This window comes from Coregonus clupeaformis, chromosome 5 (genome assembly GCF_020615455.1).
Source record: "Coregonus clupeaformis isolate EN_2021a chromosome 5, ASM2061545v1, whole genome shotgun sequence".
Taxonomy (NCBI): domain Eukaryota; kingdom Metazoa; phylum Chordata; class Actinopteri; order Salmoniformes; family Salmonidae; genus Coregonus; species Coregonus clupeaformis.
In genome coordinates, this window is record NC_059196.1 from 18,070,923 (window position 1) to 18,095,502 (window position 24,580).

Sequence of the window (24,580 nt, forward strand, 5' to 3'; positions counted from 1 at the left end):
GCAGTTAATACAGTAATGAGTGGAGAACAGGAGGGCTTCTTAAAGAAAAACTAACAGGTCTGTGAGAGCCGGAATTCTTACTGGTTGGTAGGTGATCAAATACTTATGTCATGCAATAAAATGCAAATTAATTACTTAAAAATCATACAATGTGATTTTCTGGATTTTTGTTTTAGATTCCGTCGCTCACAGTTGAAGTGTACCTATGATAACAATTACAGACCTCTACATGCTTTGTAAGTAGGAAAACCTGCAAAATCGGCAGTGTATCAAATACTTGTTCTCCCCACTGTATATATGCCCAGAAACAACATATTACAGCAAATAAGTATTTCATATGTGGTGGTTTTATTCATTGGGCCCATGGTTATGCCCCACATAGGTGCAGTGCTGAGCCTGTGGCTGAACAGATTGCTCTGTCAGAGGCTTATCATTCAGGAGAGAGAGCACAGGGTCCTTCACAACCACTGCCTCGATGTACTAGCACACTGGAATTACTGAGTGAAGAGGCACCAAATATTGCTGTACTGACTGTGTTCCTATCCTTAATGTTAGGAAATTGATTAGAATGGAATTGGTAATGAAGCCCAGAGGTATAATGTGCCCCATCCAATAGCCAGAAAACACAGGCAAAGATGTGGACAAAATGCTATGCACATTAGGCTGGGCATTACATGTCATCAACTACTTGTCAAAAAATATATATATGTATCTCCCTTCCCCCTCTAAACATAAAGCATGCATGCCTACAGCATGGCGGGTTATATGTTGTAATACAATCCTGCTGCTGAGCCATGAGATTGAACAGCAGGGAATTGGCGTTACCTCCGGTCAGATGTGGTCAACTCAGCTTGGAGCGAGCAATCCTCTTGTTATCACGGCGTTAGTTGTTACGCCTTGACGCGGCATCATTCTCCCGACCTGTCCTACTTCAACACCTGGCCCTTTGAGCCAAGCACACGCGCCTCTCAGCTCCTCCTTAGCGGGTCCTTGCTCGCTCAACTTGAGAATAAGGTCGCAGCATTATTATTTCAAGGTTATTTCCTTTTCTTTAAGGCCTTTATATTCAGATCTTATGGGAGTTTTTATTTTCACGGCGTTGCTCTGGACCTTCAGTGGAGGTAAGGAAAATCAGGGATTCATTTGTGAGGCTGCTGATGATCAATCAATGTATGAGCGCATGCAGTGTTAGATAACGCTTACGTTAGTCGAGTCCATAGCCTGCCTGTTATAACATCCTTTTAATTAGAGCTTTGCTTGGGATATTAGCCAAAACGTGTGATTGTAGGCTATTGATTGCAGTTAAGTGGAATGTTTGTTATTTAGAGTAGCTTTAGATTTTTGATAATATAGCCTATAAATAAAACGGAGGGGAGAATGGATTGTGCGACAATTCAACCAAAAGGAGAAATGTACAAAAAGGTAAATTGGTAGGATATATCTTCGCTTTTAAGATTTAGGATCAAGATAGACTTATTACATAATTTGTTTAGAGCGCAATTTATCCGGTCGTTCACTAAATCTGTCCATAGCCTATCCAGAAAGCGCGTTCGGTAGGCTATACATTTTCCCCTGGGATTGTGTCTACATATTGATTGTTATCGAATGCGTGTGTATTGGAAAAAGCCTTATGTAAGGATGACATAATAAATAAAGGGTATTTCTACATCACCCAACCTAAAAGGGAATTATGTTGTCGCGCACGACAGGTAATGATAACAGGGCACGTGCGCCCATGTAACTGTTAAACCTATTAATAATATGCGGAGTGTTATAACCATGTCCTGTTTGAATATGCAAACTGACCCCATGACCATGGTTTATGTGAGCAGTTTTGTATCAGTGTCAGGGCCTGTCAGGGAGTGTTTTGGTAGTAAAGATGTAATGTTGTGAGAAAGGGAGGGTAGGCTATACATGTATTATATAACAGTGATGTATGAAAATATAACTGAGCTTAAGGGTAATGCTCTGTGTATAGTGCACTGTGTAGAGGCGTTACAATCACCTGTGTGTGTGTGTGTGTGTGTGTGTGTGTGTGTGTGTGTGTGTGTGTGTGTGTGTGTGAACATACAGACCCCATTCTCCTTGCCAATTGCCTTGTGAATAAAGAGGGTGACGGGAGGCCTGCCAAGCCAATCAACATAGGATTGCAGCTTTAAAGCACCTGTGTCCCATTTTAGGAGGAAGCACAACACACTCTCTCTCCCACGCAACCTACAAACAACCCCTGTTCGCACTTGCCTTTGAATTAAGGCCTACCATTGACTGCCATTATCAGTACCCAATTGATCCATGCACCACTGGTCTGGGCCTGGCTATTGATACAGAGAAGAAGGCAGTGCCCTTAATGAGATATGTCAGGGGTTAAGTGACTCAAAGCCGTTTAGCACTTGAGTCCAATTCATTGGACTCCCTGTGAGGCTGTATACTAATAACTTGGAGATTTCCACTTCCTTGTTGAGGGAGGATTATAAGATCCTGTCCTGTTAGCTGCTTGGCATGTGACTGTCTTGGCCTTAAAAATAGACCCTGCTACTTTTAGGCTGAACAATTCAATTACTTTCCTTTTCTTTCCTGGCAATGTTCAATCACCTCACTGTGTAGGTGTTTTTGAGTTGATTTATTAGGATCTCCATTAGCCGACGCCAATGGCGACAGTTCATCTTACTGGGGTCTGACACATGACAAAAAATAGATTACAGACAAAATACTTTACAATTTACTGGCTGGACAATAATAAAGATAAGACAAAACTAGAGCATGCAGGACTTGCTTTGTGGGTGTGGTGTCAAAAAAGCAGAGCATCTCTTTAAAAGGGACAGACCTCTCCCCATCTTTACAACCATTTAATATATATGTTTTGACTACGATAGTTTACAATCTAAGGTAACACCAAGTAATTTAGTCTCCTCAACTTGTTCAACAGCCACACCATTTATTACCAGATTCAGCTGCGGTCTAGAATTTAAGGAAGGATTTGTACCAAATACAATGCTCTTAGTTTTAGAGATGTTCAGGACCAGTTTATTACTGGCCACCATGGGTGAAAGTAGATTACATTTCTTACGGGACACCCAAGTGCGCGCACACATTTGTTTTAATACTACAAAAAATACAGGGTAGCCTACTCTGCTGACACTGACAAACAGATAAATAAAAACGATATCTGATCCATATAATCGGCCTACGAAAAGGGGAGACACAAATATAATATGACGTCCATCTAACCCGGAGGAGGAAATTATTGTCCAAAAACAAACGAAAGTGGCAAAGACAGTGAATATGCACACTCACCGGGGATATGGCCAATGTTCTACGCTGGTGCCAATAAGATAGGCTACTGTTCGCTCAATTACGTTTTTTTGATAACTAAAACACAGATTGGAGTATTTTCATTGTCATTTCTTTTCAGCAATAGCCAGTTTTTCCGTGATTGTATTTTTCAGTATATTGCGATATGGCTGGCTGGGTCTCTCTGCTTTTCAGTGACATTTGCAAATCAACAATCATCTATTTGATATTTGCAGGGCGCGCTGCACAAACTGCAGGCCCTTCGGACTGTAGGCTATGCGATTTAAAACAAACAAAAAAAAGCTAATGATCCTCTGTGGCCAAATCATACTTTCTGGTGTAGTAGCCTATTTTGAATGATTTTTATTTAATTCTGTATAGACAGGAGTAAGCTAATTAGGATATATAATTTTGGCAATTGAATTCAATTTACTTTAGGGAAAGCTTCCCCTAGCCTTATGGACACGCCGCCTATGACTTTTAATGTGGCATGAACACAACCAGTCATGATTTTTTCATCTGATTGTCAAACAATCACTTAACAAAGGCGCTCCTGTAGGCTACCCGCACACATTCCGCATCCAAACACCCAACAGTGCACTGTGCACCCGCAATTTGATGAATGGAAAGAGACATCAGTTACAAAACACCTACGTGTAGTGTAATACATTCTGCGATTGTCATTAGGCCTACACTTTTAGCCTGAATTGATGCATCCACTGTTGTCCACGCGCACCTCTGTCTCCGCTACTCATCTCCGCCTTGAAAAATGTAAGTGACTCCTTAAACCACAACACAATTTGGAGCGTATACCACCCGGTTTCCAGTCAATTCACTCATTTTTCATGCGGCTGACATGCAGTAATGTTAAATAATGGTGTAATAGCCTATCGTTTTTTGGGCATGTTGTATTAATTGTGATAGGCTCACGTTTTACCGGTAGGCATACCCCCACTATTTATTTTACCGGGACGTTGTACCGGACAGCACCGCCTTACTTTCAGCCCTGCTGGCCACCCATTCTAAAACTGACTGCAAGTCTTTGTTAAGGGTTTCAGTGACTTCATTAGCTGTGGTTGCTGACACATACAGTGCCTTGCAAAAGTATTCATCCCCCTTGGCGTTTTTCCTATTTTGTTGCATTACAACCTGTAATTTAAATGGACCAGGCAAGGAGGGCATTAATCAGAGAGGCAACAAAGAGACCAAAGATAACCCCGAAGGAGCTGCAAAGCTCCACATTGGAGATTGGAGTATCTGTCCATAGGACCACTTTAAACCATATACTCCACCGAGCTGGGCTTTACAGAAGAGTGGGTAGAAAAAAGCCATTGCTTAAAGAAACAAATAAGCAAACACGTTTGGTGTTCGCCAAAAGGCATGTGGGAGACTCCCCAAACATATGGAAGAAGGTACTCTGGTCAGATGAGACTAAAATTGAGCTTTTTGGCCATCAAGGAAAACGCTATGTCTGGCACAAACCCAACATCTCTCATCACCCCGATAACACCATTCCCACAGTGAAGCATGGTGGTGGCAGCATCATGCTGTGGGGATGTTTTTCATCAGCAGGGACTGGGAAACTGGTCAGAATTGAAGGAATGATGGATGGCGCTAAATACAGTGAAATTCTTGAGGGAAACCTGTTTCAGTCTTCCAGAGTTTTGAGACTGGGACGGAGGTTCACCTTCCAGCAGGACAATGACCCTAAGCATACTGCTAAAGCAACACTCAAGTGGTTTAAGGGGAAACATTTAAATGTCTTGGAATGGCCTAGTCAAAGCCCATACCTCAATCCAATTGAGAATCTGTGGTATGACTTGCTGTACACCAGGAGCAACTTGAAGGAGCTGGAGCAGTTTTGCCATGAAGAATGGGCAAAAATCCCAGTGGCTAGATTTGCCAAGCTTATAGAGACATACCCCAAGAGAATTGCAGCTGTAATTGCTGCAAAAGGTGGCTCTAGAAAGTATTGACTTTTGGGGGGGGGTGAATAGTTATCAAAAGTAAATCAAATGATACAAAGAATAGTAGAATGGCCTTACTGAAGAGCTTAGTGACTTTCGACGTGGCACCGTCATAGGATGCCGCCTTTCCAACAAGTCAGTTCGTCAAATTTCTGCCCTGCTAGAGCTGCCTCGGCAACTGTAAGTGCTGTTATTGTGAAGTGGAAACGTCTAGGAACCACAACGGCTCAGCCGCGAAGTGGTAGGCCACACAAGCTCAAGTGCACAAGTTTGTAGCGCGTAAAAATGATCTTCTCGGTTGCAACACTCACTACCGAGTTCCAAACTGCCTCTGGAAGCAACGTCAGCACCAGAACTGTTCGTCGGGAGCTTCATGAAATGGGTTTCCATGGCCGAGCAGCCACACACAAGCCTAAGATCACCATGCGCGATGCCAAGCTTCAGCTGGAGTGGTGTAAAGCTTGCCGCCATTGGACTCTGGAGCAGTGGAAACGCGTTCTCTGTAGTGATGAATCACGCTTCACCATCTGGAAAACTGGGTTTGGCGGATGCCATGAGAACACTACCTGCCCCAATGCATAGTGCCAACTGTAAAGTTTGGTGGAGGAGGAATAATGGAATATTTTATTGTTCGGGCTAAGCACCTTAGTTCCAGTGTAGGGTAATCTTAATGCTACAGCATACAATGACATTCTAGACGATTCTGTGCTTCCAACTTTGTGGCAACAGTTTGGGGAAGGCCCTTTCCTGTTTCGTGACAATGCCCCTGTGCACAAAGCGAGGTCCATACAGAAATGGTTTGTCGAGATCGGTGTGGAAGAACTTGACTGGCCTGCACAGAGCCCTGACCCCATCGAATACCTTTGGGATGAATTGGAACACCGACTGTGAGCCAGGCCTAATCGCCCAACATCAGTGCTCAACCTTACTAATGCTCTTGTGGCTGAATGGAAGCAAGTGCCTGCAGCAATGTTCCAAGATCTAGTGGAAAGCCTTCCCAGAAGAGTGGAGGCTGTTATAGCAGCAAAGGGGGGACCAATTCCATATTAATGCCCATGATTTTGGAATGAGATGTTCGACGAGCAGGTGTCCACATTCTTTTGGTAATGTAGTGTATCAAAGGCTTTACTGAAATCAAACATTACGGCTCCCACAAGCTTGTTATTATAAATGTCATTTGTGTCAGTGCAGTACATGTTGAGTGCCCTTCTCTATGAGCATTCTGAAAGTCTGTTGTTAATTTGTTTACAGAGAAATAGCATTGTGTTTGGTCAAACACAATTTCTTCCAACAGTTTGCTTAGAGCTGGCAGCACAACCTGGTCTCAGAGCATTTCGTATTATTCTGTATGTAAATCAGTGACACTCCATTAGGATGATATGTTATGTTTTGTATGCTATGTATTAATTTGTGTATGTCCATCACCCATTTCGTATGATATGTTATGAATTACATTTTGTATTATATGTTACGATTTCGCAAAACGTACATTATGTTATGACTTTGCAAAACTTACAATATGTTACGACTTTGCAAAACATATTGTCACGCCCTGGCTCTGGGACTCTGTTATGTTGAGCCAGGGTGTGTTGTTTCTTTGTGTTTTGTGTGCTAGGGTGATAGTCTAGTTTTGTATTTCTATGTTGGCCAGGGTGGCTCCCAATCAGAGACGGCTGTAGCTCGTTATCTCTGATTGGGAGCCATACTTAGGTAGCCGTTTGGCATTCATTTGGTGTGGTTTCTTGTTCCGTGTTGGTTTGTGTATGTAACCAAGGACGTCACGTTATCGTTTTGTTGTTTTGTTCGTGTGATCATTATTTAAATAAATATGTTCGCATTCCACGCTGCGCCTTGGTCCTCTCTTCCCGACGATCGTGACAGAAGAAACCACCAAAACTGGACCAAGCAGCCTGTCCAGGAGCCAACGCCAGGGGAATCTCTAGCGGATCTCCTGTGCCACCTCGACTGGGTCAAGCCGTGTGAGGAGGAGAGAGGCTGGAGTTGGAAGCAGAAGAGCGAGAGTTGGGCGAGAACTATGGAGGCCTGGTCCACGGGGAGGAGAGACTCCCAGAAATTTTTTAGGGGGGGGCTCACGCCGTGGACGACGGGGCAGCAGGAGGCCGCGATAGAGCGGTTAGTAGAGGAGGCCGCCAGGTTACGGGGGCCACTGGTCACAAAAGGGGAGGAAAGTGTAGAGGCACGGCGAGAGGTACTGGGGTGTGTTACCAGTCCGGTCCGGCCCGTTCCTGATCCCCGCGTAGGGCCAGTGGTGTGTGTCCCCAGTATGGTCCGGCCTGTTCCTGTCCCTCGCACCGAGCCTGTGGTGCGCATTGCCAGCCCGGTTTGGCCCGTCCCTGCTCCCCGCACCAAGCCAATGGTGCGCGTCGTCAGCCCGGTCCGGCCTGTTCCTGCTCCCCGCACCAAGCCAGTGGTGCGCTTCGTCAGCCCGGTTCGGCCCGTCCCTGCTCCCCGCACCAAGCCAATGGTGCGCGTCATCAGCCCGGTCCGGCCTGTTCCTGCTCCCCGCACCAAGCCAATGGTGCGCGTCGTCAGCCCGGTCCGGCCTGTTCCTGCTCCCCGCACCAAACCAGTGGTGCGCTTCGTCAGCCCGGTTCGGCCCGTCCCTGCTCCCCGCACCAAGCCAATGGTGCGCGTCGTCAGCCCGGTCCGGCACGTCCCTGCTCCCCGCACCAAGCCTGTGGTGCGCGTCGTCAGTCCGGCACAGCCCGTGCCTGTTCCACCAGTGCCTGGTCCGGCACCAGTCAGCTGCTCCACTCCGGAGCTAGAGCAATCCGCTCCACCAGTGTTCAGTCCAGCTCCGGCCAGCAGGGCCAGACCAGACCAGGGGCGCTTTGGGGGGTTGTTTGGAGGGTGGGGGTCAAGCCCGGAGCCGGAACCGCCTCCGAGGAGGAATGCCCACCTGGCCCTCCCCTGTTCAGTTTATGTTTGGCGCGGTCGCAGTCCGCGCCTTTGGGGGGGGTACTGTCACGCCCTGGCTCTGGGACTCTGTTATGTTGAGCCAGGGTGTGTTGTTTCTTTGTGTTTTGTGTGCTAGGGTGATAGTCTAGTTTTGTATTTCTATGTTGGCCAGGGTGGCTCCCAATCAGAGACGGCTGTAGCTCGTTATCTCTGATTGGGAGCCATACTTAGGTAGCCGTTTGGCATTCATTTGGTGGGGTTTCTTGTTCCGTGTTGGTTTGTGTATGTAACCAAGGACGTCACGTTATCGTTTTGTTCGTGTGATCATTATTTAAATAAATATGTTCGCATTCCACGCTGCGCCTTGGTCCTCTCTTCCCGACGATCGTGACACATATGATATGTTATGAATTCTAGCTAGGTGGCTAACATTATCTAGGTGGCTAATGTTATCTAGCTGGCTAACGTTAGCTAGGCTAGGGGTTAGGGTTTAGGTTAGGGTTAAGTTTAAGAGTTAGGTTAAAGGGTTAAGGTTAGGGTTAGGGGAAGGGGAAGGGTTAGTTAAAAGGATTCAGAATAGGGTTAGGGTTAGGGTTAGGGGGAAGGTTAGGGGGAGGGTTAGCTAACATGCTAAGTAGTTGCAAAGTAGATAAATAGTAGTAGAAAAGTTGCTAATTAGCTAAAAGGCTAAAGATTTCCATGATGAGATTCGAACTCGCAACCAACCACCCAACTTAAGTAGCCATGTGTCTTATGTAACGTAACATATTATACTAAACTGAGTGCTCCAGATTACTGTTGTCTATGTGACATCTAGTCTATGAGACCAGGCTGGGCAGCAAGCTGATAGGTCTGCTGTTTTAACCAGTAAAGGCCACTTTACCACTCTTGGGTAGCGGAATGAATTTGGCTTCCCTCCAGGTCTGAGGACAAACACTTTCCCCTAGGCTCAGATTAAAGATATGACAGATAGGAGTGGCTATAGAGTCAGCTACCATCCTCAGTAGCTTTCCAGCTATATGTGTTCAATGCCAGGAGGTTTGTCATTATTGATCAGTAACAATAATCTTTCCACCTCTCGCACATTAACTTTACAAAATACAAACTTACAATGATTTTCTTTCATTATTTGTTATTTTATGCATGAATACGATGGCTCACTGTTTGTTGTTGGCATTTCCTGCCTAAGTTTGCCCACTTTGCCAATGAACTAATCATTAAAATAATTGGCAACATCAAATGGTTTTCTGATGAATAAGCCGTCTGATTTGATGAAAGATGGAGTTGAATTTGTCTTTCTGCCCATAATTTAATTTAAAGTACTCCAACGTTTATTTTCCCCATCATTCTTTATATAATTTATCTTGGCTTCATAATACAGTTTCTTCTTCTTTTTGTTGAGTTTAGTCACATAATTTCTCAATTTCTCAAGTCAGCCAGTCAGATGTGAAGCCAGACTTATTAGCCACTCCTTTTGCCCCAACTCTTTCAACCATACAGTTTTTCAATTCCTCATCAATCCATGGAGCCTTAACAGTTCTAACAGTCAGTTTCTTAACAGGTGCACGTTTATCAATAATTGGAAGAAGCAATTTCATAAATTAATTAAGTGCAGCATCTGGATGCTCCTTATTTATCACATCAGACCAACAAATATGTTTAACATCACCCACATAAGAGTCACAGCAAAATCTTTTGTATGAGCTCTTATACACTATTTTAGGCCCAGCTTTTGGAACTTTGGCTTTCCTGGATATAGCCACTATATTGTGATCACTGCATCCAATGGGTACAGATACAGCTTTAGAACAAAGTTCTACAGTATTAGTAAAAATGTGATCAATACATGTGGCTGATCTTGTTCCTGTATTGTTTGTAACACCCTGGTAGGTTGATTAATAACCTGAACCAGATTACAGGCACTGGTTACAGTGAGAAGCTTCCTCTTGAGCGGACAGCTTGATGAAAAACAGTCAATATTCAGGTGCCCCAAGAAAGTAGACCTCTCTGTTTACATCACATAGACTATCAAGCATTTCACACACATTATTTAGAGACTGACTGTTAGCACTTGGTGGCCTATAGCAACACCCCAAAATAATAGGCTTTAGATGAGGCAGGTGAACCTACAACCACAACACTTAAATACCACTTGACATGAGATCTTCTCTAAGCATTACAGGGATATGGAACTGAATATATATACAGCGACACCTCCCCGATAAGCATTCCTGTCTCTTCTATAGACGTTATATCTTTATATTGCTACTGCTGTATCATCAAAGGAACTATTTAATTGAGTCTCAGAAATGGCTAATATACAGTTGAAGTTGGAAGTTTACATACACCTTAGCCAAATACATTTAAACTCAGTTTTTCACAATTCTTGACATTTAATCCTAGTAAAAATTCCCTCTCTTAGGTCAGTTAGGATCACCACTATATTTTAAGAATGTTAAATATCAGAATAAATGTCAAGGTAGATGTAGGTGGGTGTGGTGGTGGAATCAGGCGTAGGACGCAGAACGTTAGTCCAAAAGACTTTAGTAGAGCACAACAAAACAATCACGAATAAATGCCCTGAGGCAAAACTCCGCACGTAGGCGAATAACAACGGGCGCACAAACAGGTGCGCAAAACACTCCAAACAAATGGAGAAAATGCTCAACCGAGCAAACAGTGGAAATACAGCCTACCGGCACGACAGTAAAACAATCACACACAACACTAGACAAACACAACGAGAACTTAAAGGACACTAATTACACTAAACGATAACAGGTGTACAACAATCAGACAAAAGCAAACGAACATAGAAACATGCAACGGTGGCAGCTAGTATTCCGGAGACGACGAACGCCGAAGCCTGCCCGAGCAAGGGAGAGAGGCAGCCTCGGCCGAAACCGTGACAGTACCCCCCCCTTGACGCGCGGCTCCAGACGTGCGCCGACTCCGGCCTCGGGGACGACCAGGAGGACGCGGAGCAGGGTGCGTCGGGTGCCCCCGATGGAATTCCGTCAGGAGAGACGGGTCCAAAATGTCTCTCCTCGGCACCCAGCACCGTTCCTCCGGGCCGTACCCCTCCCACTCCACTAGATATTGGAGACCCCCCATCCGACGTCTCGAATCCAAGATGGACCGTACGGAGTACGCCGGTGCCCCCTCAATGTCCAATGGGGGCGGAGGAGTCTCCCTGATCTCACTTTCTTGGAATGGGCCAGCTACCACCGGCCTGAGAAGAGACACATGGAACAAGGGGTTAATACACTTATACTCAACAGGTAGTTGTAATTTGTAACACACCTCGTTCAACCTTCTCAGGACTTTAAATGGCCCTACAAACCGCCGACCCAGTTTCCGACAGGGCAGGCGGAGGGGCAGGTTTCTGGTAGAGAGCCAGACTCGATCACCAGGTGCGTACACCGGTCCCTCACTGCGGTGGAGATCGGCGCTCGCCTTATGACGTCGGAGGGCCCGCTGCAGGTGGACGTGTGCAGCGTTCCATTTCTCCTCCGAGCGCCGCGCCCACTCATCCACCGCAGGAGCCTCGATCTGGCTCTGCTGCCAAGGTGCCAGAACCGGCTGGTAACCTAACACACATTGAAAAGGGGTTAGGTTAGTGGAGGAATGGCGTAGGGGAATTCTGGGCCATCTCGGCCCAGGGAACGACTCTGCCCACTCCTCCGGCCGGTCCTGGCAGTATGTTCTAAGAAACCTACCCACATCCTGGTTCACGCGTTCCACCTGCCCATTACTCTCCGGGTGGTAACCCGAGGTGAGGCTCACCGAGACCCCCAACCGCTCCATAAAAGCTCTCCAGACTCTGGAGGTAAATTGGGGACCTCGATCAGACACAATATCCTCGGGTACCCCGTAGTGCCGGAACACATGGGTGAATAGTGCTTAGGCGGTTTGCAGGGCAGTAGGAAGGCCCGGCATAGGGAGCAAACGACAGGCCTTAGAAAACCGGTCCACAACGACCAGTATAGTGGTATTCCCCTGTGAAGGAGGAAGGTCTGTGAGGAAATCCACCGAGAGGTGAGACCATGGTCGCTGTGGAACGGGCAGGGGTAGTAACTTACCCCTAGGCAGATGTCTAGGCGCCTTACACTGGGCGCACACCGAGCAGGAGGAAACATAAACCCTCACATCCCTCGCCAACGTGGGCCACCAGTACTTGGTACTAAGACAGTGCACTGTCCGGCCGATACCAGGGTGTCCAGAGGAGGGTGACGTGTGAGCCCAATAGATCAAACGATCCCGAACCTCGAGCGGAACGTACTTCTGACCCTCCGGGCATTGAGGTGGACTAGGGTCGGTGCGTAACGCCCGCTCGAGTTCAGCATCGACCTCCCACACTACCGGTGCCACCAGACAAGACTCCGGCAGTATGGGAGTGGGCTCCACGGACCTCTCCTCCGTGTCATACCGCCGAGACAGTGCGTCTGCCTTACCGTTCTGTGACCCAGGGATGTACGTGATCTTAAATGTGAAACGGGTCAAAAACATATTCCACCTCGCCTGGCGAGGGTTCAGCCTCCTCGCTGCCCGGATGTACTCCAGGTTACGGTGGTCCGTCAAAATGAGGAAAGGGTGTTGAGCCCCCTCAAGCCAGTGCCTCCACACCTTTAGGGCCTGTACCACGGCTAACAACTCCCTGTCCCCCACGTCATAGTTTCGCTCCGCCGGACTGAGCTTCTTGGAATAAAAAGCACAGGGGGCGGAGCTTAGGTGGCGCGCCGGACCGTTGCGACAGCACGGCTCCTATACCGGCCTCTGACGCGTCCACCTCTACCTGAAATGGCAAAGAGGGATCCGGATGCGCCAGCACCGGAGCCGAGGTAAACAGGTCCTTCAGCCTCCCAAACGCCCTGTCCGCCTCGGCTGACCACTGCAGACGCACCGGACCCCCCTTCAAAAGAGACGTTATGGGAGCTGCCACCTGTCCAAAACCCCCGGATAAACCTCCGGTAATAATTCGCAAACCCCAAAAACTGCTGCACCTCCTTCACAGTAGTTGGCGTTTGCCAATTACGCACAGCTGACACCCGGTCTACCTCCATCTTCACCCCTGACGCAGACAACTGATAACCCAAAAAGGAGACCGACTCCTGGAAGAACAGACACTTCTCTGCCTTGACATACAGGTCGTGCTCCAACAGTCTCCGCAACACTCGGCGCACCAGGGCCACATGCTCGACTCGGGTAGGCGAGTACACGAGAATGTCATCGATGTACACGACCCCCCCCCTGCCCCTGCATGTCCCTGAAGATCTCATCCACGAATGATTGGAAAACTGAAGGAGCGTTCATCAACCCGTATGGCATGACAAGATACTCGTAATGGCCCGAGGTGGTACTTAAGGCTGTCTTCCATTCATCGCCCCCTAATGCGCACCAAGTTGTACGCGCTCCTGAGATCTAATTTAGTGAAGAAACGCGCCCCGTGCAATGACTCCGTCATGGTCGCAATCAGCGGGAGTGGATAACTGTACTTCACCGTGATCTGATTGAGACCACGGTAATCAATGCACGGGCGTAATCCTCCATCCTTTTTCTTCACAAAAAAGAAACTCGAGGACGCAGGGGAAGTGGAAGGCCGTATGTATCCCTGTCTCAGAGATTCGTCTATGTACGTCTCCATAGCTCTCTTCTCCTCCTGAGACAGAGGATACACATGGCTCCGTGGGAGCGCAGCTCCTGCCTGGAGGTCTATCGCACAATCTCCCTGCCTATGGGGAGGCAACTGCGTCGCCCTCGACTTACTGAACACAATAGCCAAATCCCCATACTCAGGGGGAACGTGCAATGCGGGCACCTGGTTTGGACTCTCCACCTAGGTAGCCCCTATGGAAACGCCTAAACATCGACCCACACACTGGGCAGACCACTCCATCAGAGCCCTCTCCTGCCACGAAATCGATGGGTTATGGGTACTCAACCAGGGCATGCCCAGCACCACCGGATACGCAGGCGAGTCGATCAGAAATAGCTGGATCATCTCCTGATGACCCCCCTGCGCACACATCCTAAGTGGCGCAGTGACCTCCTGATCAAGCCCGCACCCAACGGACGGCTATCTAGGGCATGAACGGGGAAGGGAACGTCCACAGGGAGAAGGGGAATCCCTAAGGCTAAACAAAACTTTTTTATCAACAAAATTCCCAGCCGCGCCTGAATCTACCAGCGCCTTATGCTGGGAATGAGGTGCTACCTGTGGAAAACGCACAGATATACAGAAATGTGCAACAGAGAGCTCTGGGTGAGTGGGGCGCCTACTCACCTGGAAGGACTCCCCAGTGCGAGACCTGTCGTTCTCTCCCGAGGAGGCCATCCCCAGCACCTAGCCGCGGTGTGTCCTCCCCGACCACAGTTGGTGCAGGAGATGGACCCCCTCGTAAGCCGACCCCTCCTCTCTCTAGCGCCAGCGCCCCCGAGCTCCATGGGGCACGGCTCGGAGGCGCTGGAGGGTGAAATGGACGGACCCCCCTCGGAACGTCCGCGGGAAGCTAGCAGGGTATCCAGCCTGATGGACATGTCGACCAACTGGTCGAACGAGAGGCTGGTGTCCCTACAGGCCAGCTCCCTACGGACGTCCTCGCGTAGACTACATCTGTAGTGATCGATGAGAGCCCGCTCATTCCACCCTGCATCCGCCGCTAGGGTACGGAACTCCAAGGCGAACTCCTGGGCACTCCTCTTCCCCTGCCGGAGGCCGACCAGACGCTCCCCCGCCGCTTTCCCCTCCGGGGGATGGTCAAACACCGCCCTGAAGCGGCGGGAGAACTCGTCGTAGGTGATGGTGTTAGCGTCGATCCTCCTCCACTCTGCGTTGGCCCATTCCAACGCCTTCCCGGAAAGGCAGGAGATCAGGGCGGACACACTCTCGTGTCCCGAGGGCGCCGGGTGCACGGTGGCCAGGTAAAGCTCCACCTGGAGAAGGAATCCCTGACACCCGGCCGCGGTCCCATCGTAGGCCCTCGGGAGCGAGAGTCGAACTCCTCGGGGTTCCGGAGCGGGAATGGGCTGAGTGGCCGATGGTGCGGGCAGGGAGGATGGCGGGGAGGAGTCCCTCGGGTCTCCCAGCCTCGGATGGTGGTGATCACCTCCTGCAGTGCGGACCCCATCCGCAGGATCTGGTCATTCTGCTCACGGACCCTGTCCTCCAACGTCGCTTGTGCTGCTGCGGCTCCTGCTGATTCCATCGAGTATGGTGTGTGATTCTGTCAAGGTAGATGTAGGTGGGTGTGGTGGTGGAATCAGGCGCAGGACGCAGAACGTTAGTCCAAAAGACTTTAGTAGAGCACAACAAAACAATCACGAATAAATGCCCTGAGGCAAAACTCCGCACGTAGGCGAATAACAACGGGCGCACAAACAGGTGCGCAAAACACTCCAAACAAATGGAGAAAATGCTCAACCGAGCAAACAGTGGAAATACAGCCTACCGGCACGACAGTAAAACAATCACACACAACACTAGACAAACACAACGAGAACTTAAAGGACACTAATTACACTAAACGATAACAGGTGTACAACAATCAGACAAAAGCAAACGAACATAGAAACATGCAACGGTGGCAGCTAGTATTCCGGAGACGACGAACGCCGAAGCCTGCCCGAGCAAGGGAGAGAGGCAGCCTCGGCCGAAACCGTGACAATAAAGTAGAGAGAATGATTTATTTAAGCTTTTATCACATTCCCAGTGGGTCAGAAGTTTAAATACACTCAATTAGTATTTGGTAGCATTGCCTTTAAATTGTTTAACTTGGGTCAAACGTTTTGGGTAGCCTTCCACAAGCTTCCCAGAATAAGTTGGGTGAATTTTGGCCCATTCCTCCTGACAGAGCTGGTGTAACTGAGTCAGGTTTGTAGGCCTCCTTGCTCGCACACGCTTTTTCAGTTCTGCCCACAAATGTTCTATAGGATTGAGGTCAGGGCTTTGTGATGGCCACTCTAATACCTTGACTTTGTTGTCCTTAAGCCATTTTGCCACAACTTTGGAAGTATGCTTGGGGTCATTGTCCATTTGGAAGACCCATTTGCGACCAAGCTTTAACTTCCTGGCTGATGTCTTTAGATGTTGCTTCAATATATCCACGTAATTTTCCAGTGCACCAGTCCATCCTGCAGCAAAGCACCCCCACAGTATGATGCTGCCACCCTCGTGCTTCACGGTTGGGATGGTGTTCTTCGGCTTGCAAGCTACCCCCTTCCAGCATCTTCACAAGGTCCTTTGCTGTTGTTCTGGGATTGATTTGCACTTTTCGCACGAAAGTACGTTCATCTCTAGGAGACAGAACGCGTCTCCTTCCTGAGCGGTATGACGGCTGCGTGGTCCCATTGTGTTTATACTTGCGTACTATTGTTTGTACAGATGAATGTGGTACCTTCAGGCGTTTGGAAATTGCTCCCAAGTGTGAACCAGACTTGTGGAGGTCTACAATTTCTTTTCTGAGGTCTTGGCTGATTTCTTTTGATTTTCCCATGATGTCAAGCAAAGAGGCACTGAGTTTGAAGGTAGGCCTTGAAATGCATCCACAGGTACACCTCCAATTGACTCAAATGATGTCAATTAGCCTATCAGAAGCTTCTAAAGCCATGACATCTTTTTCTGGAATTTTCCAAGCTGTTTAAAGGCACAGTCAACTTAGTGTATGTAAACTTCTGACCCACTGGAATTGTGATACAGTGAATTATAAGTGAAATAATTGTTGGAAAAATTACTTGTGTCATGCACAAAGTAGATGTCCCAACCGACTTGCCAAAACTATAGTTTGTTAACAAGAAATCTGTGGAGTTGTTGAAAAAACGAGTTTTAATGACTCCAATCTAAGTGTATGTAAACTTCCGACTTCAACTGGATGAATGTTATCTGATGTAAGCAAGTTATTGATTTCATGAACCTTATTTCTAAGGCTACATATATTAATATGGGCTATTGTCAGCCCTTTCCTGGGTAGCTTATCAGAGATAGACATAATATGTAAAAGAGCAAACAAAGCAAGAGAGAAAAAAAACATTCAGCAGACCATTAATCAGTTGGTGTGTTACTGTTGACACAATATACACAATACACTCTCTCTACTCTGTCTCTCTCTCTCTCTCTCTCTCTCTCTCTCTCTCTCTCTCTCTCTCTCTCTCTCTCTCTCTCTCTCTCTCTCTCTGTCTCTCTCTCCTCTTTCTCTCTCTCTCTCTCTCTTTCGCTCTGTCTCTCTCTCCTCTCTCTCTCTCTCTGTCTCTCTCTCTACTCTCTCTCTCTTCTCTCTCTCTACTCCCTCTCTCTCTTCTCTCTCTCTCCACTCTCTCTTTCTCTCTCTCTCCTCTCTCTCTCTCCACTCTCTCTCCACTCTCTCTCTCTCTTTACTCTCTCTCAATTCAATTCAATTCAATTTAAGGGCTTTATTGGCATGGGAAACATATGTTAACATTGCCAAAGCAAGTGAAGTAGATAGTAAACAAAAGTGAAATAAACAATAAATATTAACAGTAAACATTACACTCAGAAGTTCCAAAAGAATAAAGACATTTCAAATGTCATGTTATGTATATATACAGTGTTGTAACAATGTGCAAATAGTTAAAGTACAAATGGGAAAATAAATAAACATAAATATGGGTTGTATTTACAATGGTGTTTGTTTTTCACTGGTTGCCCTTTTCTTGTGGCAACAGGTCACAAATCTTGCAGCTGTGATGGCACACTGTGGTTTGTCACCCAGTAGATAAGGGAGTTTATCAAAATTGGGTTTGTTTTCGAATTCTTTGTGGATCTCTGTAATCGGAGGGAAATATGTGTCTCTAATATGGTCATACATTTGGCAGGAGGTTAGGAAGTGCAGCTCAGTTTCCACCTCATTTTGTGGGCAGTGTGCACATAGCCTGTCTTCTCTTGAGAGCCAGGTCTGCATACGGCGGCCTTTCTCAATAGCAAGGCTATGCTCACTGAGTCTGTACATAGTCAAAGCTTTCCTTAAGTTTGGGTCAGTCACAGTGGTCAGGTATTATGCCACTGTGTACTCTCTGTTTAGGGCCAAATAGCATTCTAGTTTGCTCAGTTTTTTTGTTTGTTCTTTCCAATGTGTCAAGTAATTCTCTTTTTGTTTTCTCATGATTTGGTTGGGTCTAATTGTGTTGTTGTTGTTGTTGTTGTTGTCCTGGGGCTCTGTGGGGTCTGTTTGTGTTTGTGAACAGAGCCCCAGGACCAGCTTACTTAGTGGACTCTTCTCCAAGTTAATCTCTCTGTAGGTGATGGCTTCCTTTTAAGTGGTTATAGAATTTAACGGCTCTTTCTGGATTTTGATAATTAGCGGGTATTGGCCTAAATCTGCTCTGCATGCATTATTTGGTGTTTTACGTTGTACACGGAGGATGTTTTTGCAGAATTCTGCATGCAGAGTCCCAATTTGGTGTTTGTCCCATTTTGTGAATTCTTGGTTGGTGAGCGGACCCCAGACCTCACAACCACAAAGGGCAATGGGTTCTATAACTGATTCAAGTATTTTTTGCCAGATCCTAATTGGTATGTCAAATTTTATGTTCCTTTTGATGGCATAGAAGGCCCTTCTTGCCTTGTCTCTCAGATCGTTCACAGCTTTGTGGAAGTTACCTGTGGCGCTGATGTTTAGGTCGAGGTATGAATAGTTTTTTGTGTGCTCTAGGGCAACGGTGTCTAGATGGAATTTGTATTTGTGGTCCTGGCAACTGGACCTTTTTTGGAACACCATTATTTTTGTCTTACTGAGATTTACTGTCAGGGCCCAGGTCTGACAGAATCTGTGCAGAAGATCTAGGTGCTGCTGTAGGCCCTCCTTGGTTGGTGACAGAAGCACCAGATCATCAGCAAACCGTAGACATTTGACTTCGGATTCTAGTAGGGTGAGGCCGGGTGCTGCAGACTGTTCTAGTGCCCTCGCCAACTCGTTGATATATATGTTGAAGAGGGTGGGGCTTAAACTGCATCCCTGTCTCACCCCACGGCCCTGTGGAAAGAAATGTGTGTGTTTTTTGCCAATTTTAACCGCACACTTGTTGTTTGTGTACATGGATTTTATAATGTCGTATGTTTTTCCCCCAACCCCACTTTCCATCAATTTGTATAGCAGACCCTCATGCCAAATTGAGTCAAAAGCTTTTTTGAAATCAACAAAGCATGAGAAGACTTTGCCTTTGCCTTTGTTTTGGTTTGTTTGTTTGTCAATTAGGGTGTGCAGGGTGAATACGTGGTCTGTCGTACGGTAATTTGGTAAAAAGCCAATTTGACATTTGCTCAGTACATTATTTTCACTGAGGAAATGAACTAGTCTGCTGTTAATGATAATGCAGAGGATTTTCCCAAGGTTGCTGTTGACGCATATCCCACGGTAGTTATTGGGGTCAAATTTGTCTCCACTTTTGTGGATTGGGGTGATCAGTCCTTGGTTCCAAATATTGGGGAAGATGCCAGAGCTAAGGATGATGTTAAAGAGTTTAAGTATAGCTAATTGAAATTTGTGGTCTGTATATTTGATCAATTCATTGAGGATACCATCAACACCACAGGCCTTTTTGGGTTGGAGGGTTTGTATTTTGTCCTGTAGTTCATTCAATGTAATTGGAGAATCCAGTGGGTTCTGGTAGTCTTTAATAGTTGATTCTAAGATTTGCATTTGATCATGTATATTTTTTTGCTGTTTGTTCTCTGTTATAGGGCCAAAAAGATTGGAGAAGTGGTTTACCCATACATCTCCGTTTTGGATAGATAGCTCTTCGTGTTGTTGTTTGTTTAGTGTTTTCCAATTTTCCCAGAAGTGGTTAGAGTCTATGGATTCTTCAATTACATTGAGCTGATTTCTGACATGCTGTTCCTTCTTTTTCCGTAGTGTATTTCTGTATTGTTTTAGTGATTCACCATAGTGAAGGCGTAGGCTCAGGTTTTCTGGGTCTCTATGTTTTTGGTTGGATAGGTTTCTCAATTTCTTTCTTAGGTTTTTGCATTCTTCATCAAACCATTTATCACTGTTGTTACTTTTCTTCGGTTTTCTGTTAGAGATTTCTCTACTCTCTCTCTCTCTCTCTCTCTCTCTACTCTCTCTCAATTCAATTCAATTCAATAGACTTTATTGACATGGCAAGTTAAATTACTTACATTGTCAAAGTATACATATAACAAAAATGGTGGGACCAACAGCAATAATAATAGTAGTAGTGGAAATGGGATTACCATTAACAGCAACTACAACAACAATATTAATGACAAAACAATACATTAAAGCAATAGTAGTCAACCAGTCTCAACATGACTGAGAAGACACATTACATGGTATGAAAGCCAAAACCAAACAGGAAATATTATTGACATTACATTACACTTTTCACTGGCTGTCCCTCAGGTTGTAGCAGGAGGACACATATTTGGCTGCCAAAATTGCACATTTTGACTTTTCACCCAATAAATATTTGATTTTGTCTTCCTCTTTTATGGTTTCAAATTCTTTGTACTGAATTATATAATTTTACATTCTCTCTCTCTCTCTCTCTCTCTCTCTCTCTCTCTCTCTCTCTCTCTCTCTCTCTCTCTCTCTCTCTCTCTCTCTCTCTCTCTCTCTCTCTCTCTCTCTCTCTACTCTCTCTCTACTCTCTCTCTGTCTCTGTCTCTGTCTCTGTCTCTGTCTCTGTCTCTCTCTCTCTCTCTCTCTCTCTCTCTCTGTCTCTCTCTCTCGCTCGCTCTCTCGCTCGCTCTCTCGCTCTCTCTCTCTCTCTCTCTCTCTCTCTGTCTCTCTCTCTCTCTCTCTCTCTGTCTCTCTCTCTCTCTCTCTCTCTCTCGCTCTCTGTCTCTCTCTCTCTCTCTCTCTCTCTCTCTCTCTCTCTCTCTCTCTCTCTCTCTCTCTCTCTCTCTCTCTCTCTCTCTCTCTCTCTCTCTCTCTCTCTCTCTCTCTCTCTCTCTCTCTCTCTCTCTCTCTCTCTCTCTCTCTCTCTCTCTCTCTAGTGGGATGCCTGCCCCTATCTTCAACTCTACAGGATGGAAAGGTCAGAGACAAAGCATTTGTGTTATCTCTGTGACATTTTTATGAGTGTTTTATAACACTGCTAACATATTGTGTGTAATTGATATTGACACTGTAATTGCTAATTGTCTGTGTCCGACTGTCCTCTGTGTGCATGTGTGCGCACGTGTATGTGTGTGTGCGCATGTGCGTGTGTGCCCTCAGGTTGCTGACTGTATTCAGGACTCTCTGAATAGTAATGGCGGTGTGCCACATCCTGGCTGTGACAAACGGAAAACAGGTGACAACTCCTTTCTTATCTCTTATCTGACATAACCTCCTTCAGCTGCACAAACGCACTAGACCACACAGTGCACTTATTCAACTGTATTCACAATGTAAATGTAATGCGTCAAAATTGAGATTTCGTTTATCATGACAATGATTACTGTACGTGAGGAATACCCTTTATTTCAATTTACGTTTGATGATAATGCTGTTCATTATTTCAGCAATGTAATCCATCTTCCATTACAAATATTCATGGCAACACCTGTCACTGAGGCAGATAGGTATGATTATGTGTATTTTGATAAGATGGACATGGTCAACCAGTGTTGTGTTGTGTTGTGCAGATGATGCTGTCCACAGGCACCAGGGTCTCCTGAGGGAGCTGCAGGAGCTGGCCCAGGAGGGTCAGTCTGACTATGTTTATTAGCTAATACTTTACAACTGAAGTACTCAGGGACAGACTGGGATCAGAAATTGGTCTGGGTGTTTCTAACACAGCTGTACATTTTTTCCCTTGAATGATCATTTTTCGCAAAACCCCCAATTTAGACATGCCCATTGGGCTACAAATGGACCAGCCCTTCTGGCATTTGTCAGAAATGCCCTATGGCCAGTCCATCTCTGGGAGTAGCCCTGCCTAAGGTGTTATCACCACAGTAACATGGAATATCAAAACATACTGACTTATTAAGAGAAGCAGTCTAATTGTTGCAATATCTTTGCTATGTTATGTTGGTTTCAGAGTCAGGTAATTATACATGTAAATCAAGATAAAATCTTCAAAAACATGTTTTGTTGAACTTGCTGTAATATGCTTTAAATTGTACAGTAACTAACTACCTCAATTTATTTTATTCTTACAGAGAGGGAAAGAGAGAGAGAGTATGGGAGGGAGAAAGAGCGATATGAGGAGAACCAGGCTGACGGAGAGAGGGACCGAGAGGGGAGGGAGAAAGAGCGATATGAGGAGAACCAGGCTGAGGGAGAGAGGGACCGAGAGGAGAGGGAGAAAGAGCGATATGAGGAGAACCAGGCTGAGGGAGAGAGGGACCGAGAGGAGAGGGAGAAAGAGCGATATGAGGAGAACCAGGCTGAGGGAGAGAGGGGCCGAGAGGGGAGGGAGAAAGAGCGATATGAGGAGAACCAGGCTGAGGGAGAGAGGGACCGAGAGGGGAGGGGGAAAGAGCAGACTGAGAAAAAAGAACTGAGAAAGAAAGAGATTAAGGCAGAAGGGGTAGAGGAGGAGGAGAAGGTGGTGATGAAGGACAGAACGAATGAGGAGATGAGGGAAGAGCCCAGACTGGAGGAGGAAAGGGGGGATGAGGAAGAGAGCGCCAAAGAGCTGGAGGAGCTCCTCGCAAAGGAGATAAGGAAGATAGGAAAAGAGGACAGGGAGCTTGAGGAGCTGCTCAAGGAGCTGAAGAAGAAAAGGTACGAGTCGGTGAAGGAAAAAGAGCTCCAGAGAGGGTCAGAAGCAGAGGAGGAGAGGAAGAAGGATGAGGAGGAGCAGAAAAAGAGAGAGAGAGAGCGGCTAGAAATTATTGAGAACGAAGAGAGGAAACGCAGTGAGGAGAGGAAGAACAACGAGGTGGAGCTGCTGGTGGAGAAAGAGAAGGTGGAGCGGGAGCTCAAGGAGCTGCTGGAGGAACAGGACAGCAAGAAGAACGTGGAGAAGGAGAAAGAGAGGGAGGAAAAACAGGAGGAACTGGAAGAGCTCCTCAAAAAGATGAAACGGGTACAAGAGGAGGAGGAGAGAGAAGAGGAGGAGAGGAAGAGAGAGAATGCAGGGGATGAGGTGAAAGTGGACAAAGAGAGCGAGAAGGAGGGAGAGATTCGCAAGGAATTGGAGAAGGTGAAAGAGGGAGGGAGTGAGAAGGAGGTTAAGGAGCCTCAGCAGAAGAGAGTGATGGAGAAAGCGAGTGATGAGTCGACCCGTCAGTTTGGAAAGGAGAGGGACAGGGACGATGATGATGATGATGATGAAGAAGCAGATGAGGAAGATGAGGATGAAAACAATGAGGATTGGGAAGAGGAAGAGCAAGAGGAGGATGAGGACAAAAAGGAGGATGTTGAGGAGGATGAAGGAGAGGTAAGTGGGCAAGATTCAACAGGATTTAGCACGACTGAGCTTGTAAAGTTGATACTGTAATTGCTAATTGACTGTGTGTGTGTGTGTGTGTGTGTGTGTGTGTGTGTGTGTGTGTGTGTGTGTGTGTGTGTGTGCACCTAACACACTGTCTGACCTGGTCTGTGTGCCTACAGGAGCTTCTGGAGATTGAGGCAGAGCTGCGAAAAGTGGCTGCAGAGCTTAAGGAACTTCACAGGGGTCGTTAAGTTCTAAATTACACACACACACACACACACACACACACACACACAACATACATACACACAAACAACACAAAACAGACAGATAAGGACACAGTGCCGCTCTCTCATGCTATCACACACAGAAACACACACAACTAACATACTTAGTAACATGGTATAATCATAATGCTTTAGATGGGATGTACTTCTGCATGTAGTTGCATTTTACTACAAACATACATGTACTCTTCTCCCCATCCCCTAACTCTCATACTGCATTCAGAGCTCTTTAGATGTCAGTCTTTCTGTGTGCTGCCATTATCAAAGATTGTTTAGTAGGCAAGATGTACAACCTTGCCCATGTAAAGCTATAGTTAGTCTACATCTCATAATACAAGGAATTGGGAAAGATGTCTCCTTTACGATATGTCTCGTGTAGATATTTTGTGCAATAATTAAAAATCTATGTGTGAGATTTGTTACGGTCATTGAGACTGTTAATGTAAGCAATGTATCACTGTTATTTATAATATTGACATTTTGATTTCTATGATTGATTTCCATGAGTATATCAACAAAATGTGAGGATTGTGCTATCTGGCTAATGTACTGTTAATATCAGACTGTTAATTAAGAACTGGGGTGACACTCAGGGAGAATCTCCATTGCATACTCCTCGCGTCCGCTCTCCTCGCCTCCTTCTCAAAACCCATTGGAGGAGAAGGTCAGAGGGGAGGGACGTCTGGCTTTCTCATCCAATGGGTTTTGAGAAGGAGATGAGGAGAGGACGTGAGGAGTATGCAATTGAGTTCTTCCCTCAGAAAGAGAAGGTGT

At 46.4% G+C, this 24,580-nt stretch overlaps 1 protein-coding gene across 1 annotated transcript; it reads left to right on the top strand.

The window, feature by feature from the left end:
* Positions 1-790: 790 nt before the first annotated feature.
* LOC121557213 (golgin subfamily A member 6-like protein 22) lies at positions 791-24,486 on the top strand. Its single transcript, XM_041871054.2, has 6 exons — positions 791-1,121; positions 21,148-21,188; positions 21,371-21,446; positions 21,781-21,840; positions 22,300-23,525; positions 23,699-24,486. The coding sequence occupies exons 1-6, from the start codon at positions 1,076-1,078 to the stop codon at positions 23,768-23,770; spliced, it is 1,521 nt and encodes a 506-aa protein (XP_041726988.1). The 5' UTR covers positions 791-1,075; the 3' UTR covers positions 23,771-24,486.
* The last annotated feature ends 94 nt before the right edge of the window (positions 24,487-24,580 follow it).

Excerpts from the sequence above, each read along its gene's own strand:
- LOC121557213 (XM_041871054.2), top strand. The coding sequence starts at position 1,076 with ATGGGAGTTTTTATTTTCACGGCGTTGCTCTGGACCTTCAGTGGAG. Across the intron at positions 1,122-21,147 it reads GCTCTGGACCTTCAGTGGAG|TGGGATGCCTGCCCCTATCT; the intron begins GTAAGGAAAATC and ends CTCTCTCTCTAG. Across the intron at positions 21,841-22,299 it reads GCAGGAGCTGGCCCAGGAGG|AGAGGGAAAGAGAGAGAGAG; the intron begins GTCAGTCTGACT and ends TTATTCTTACAG.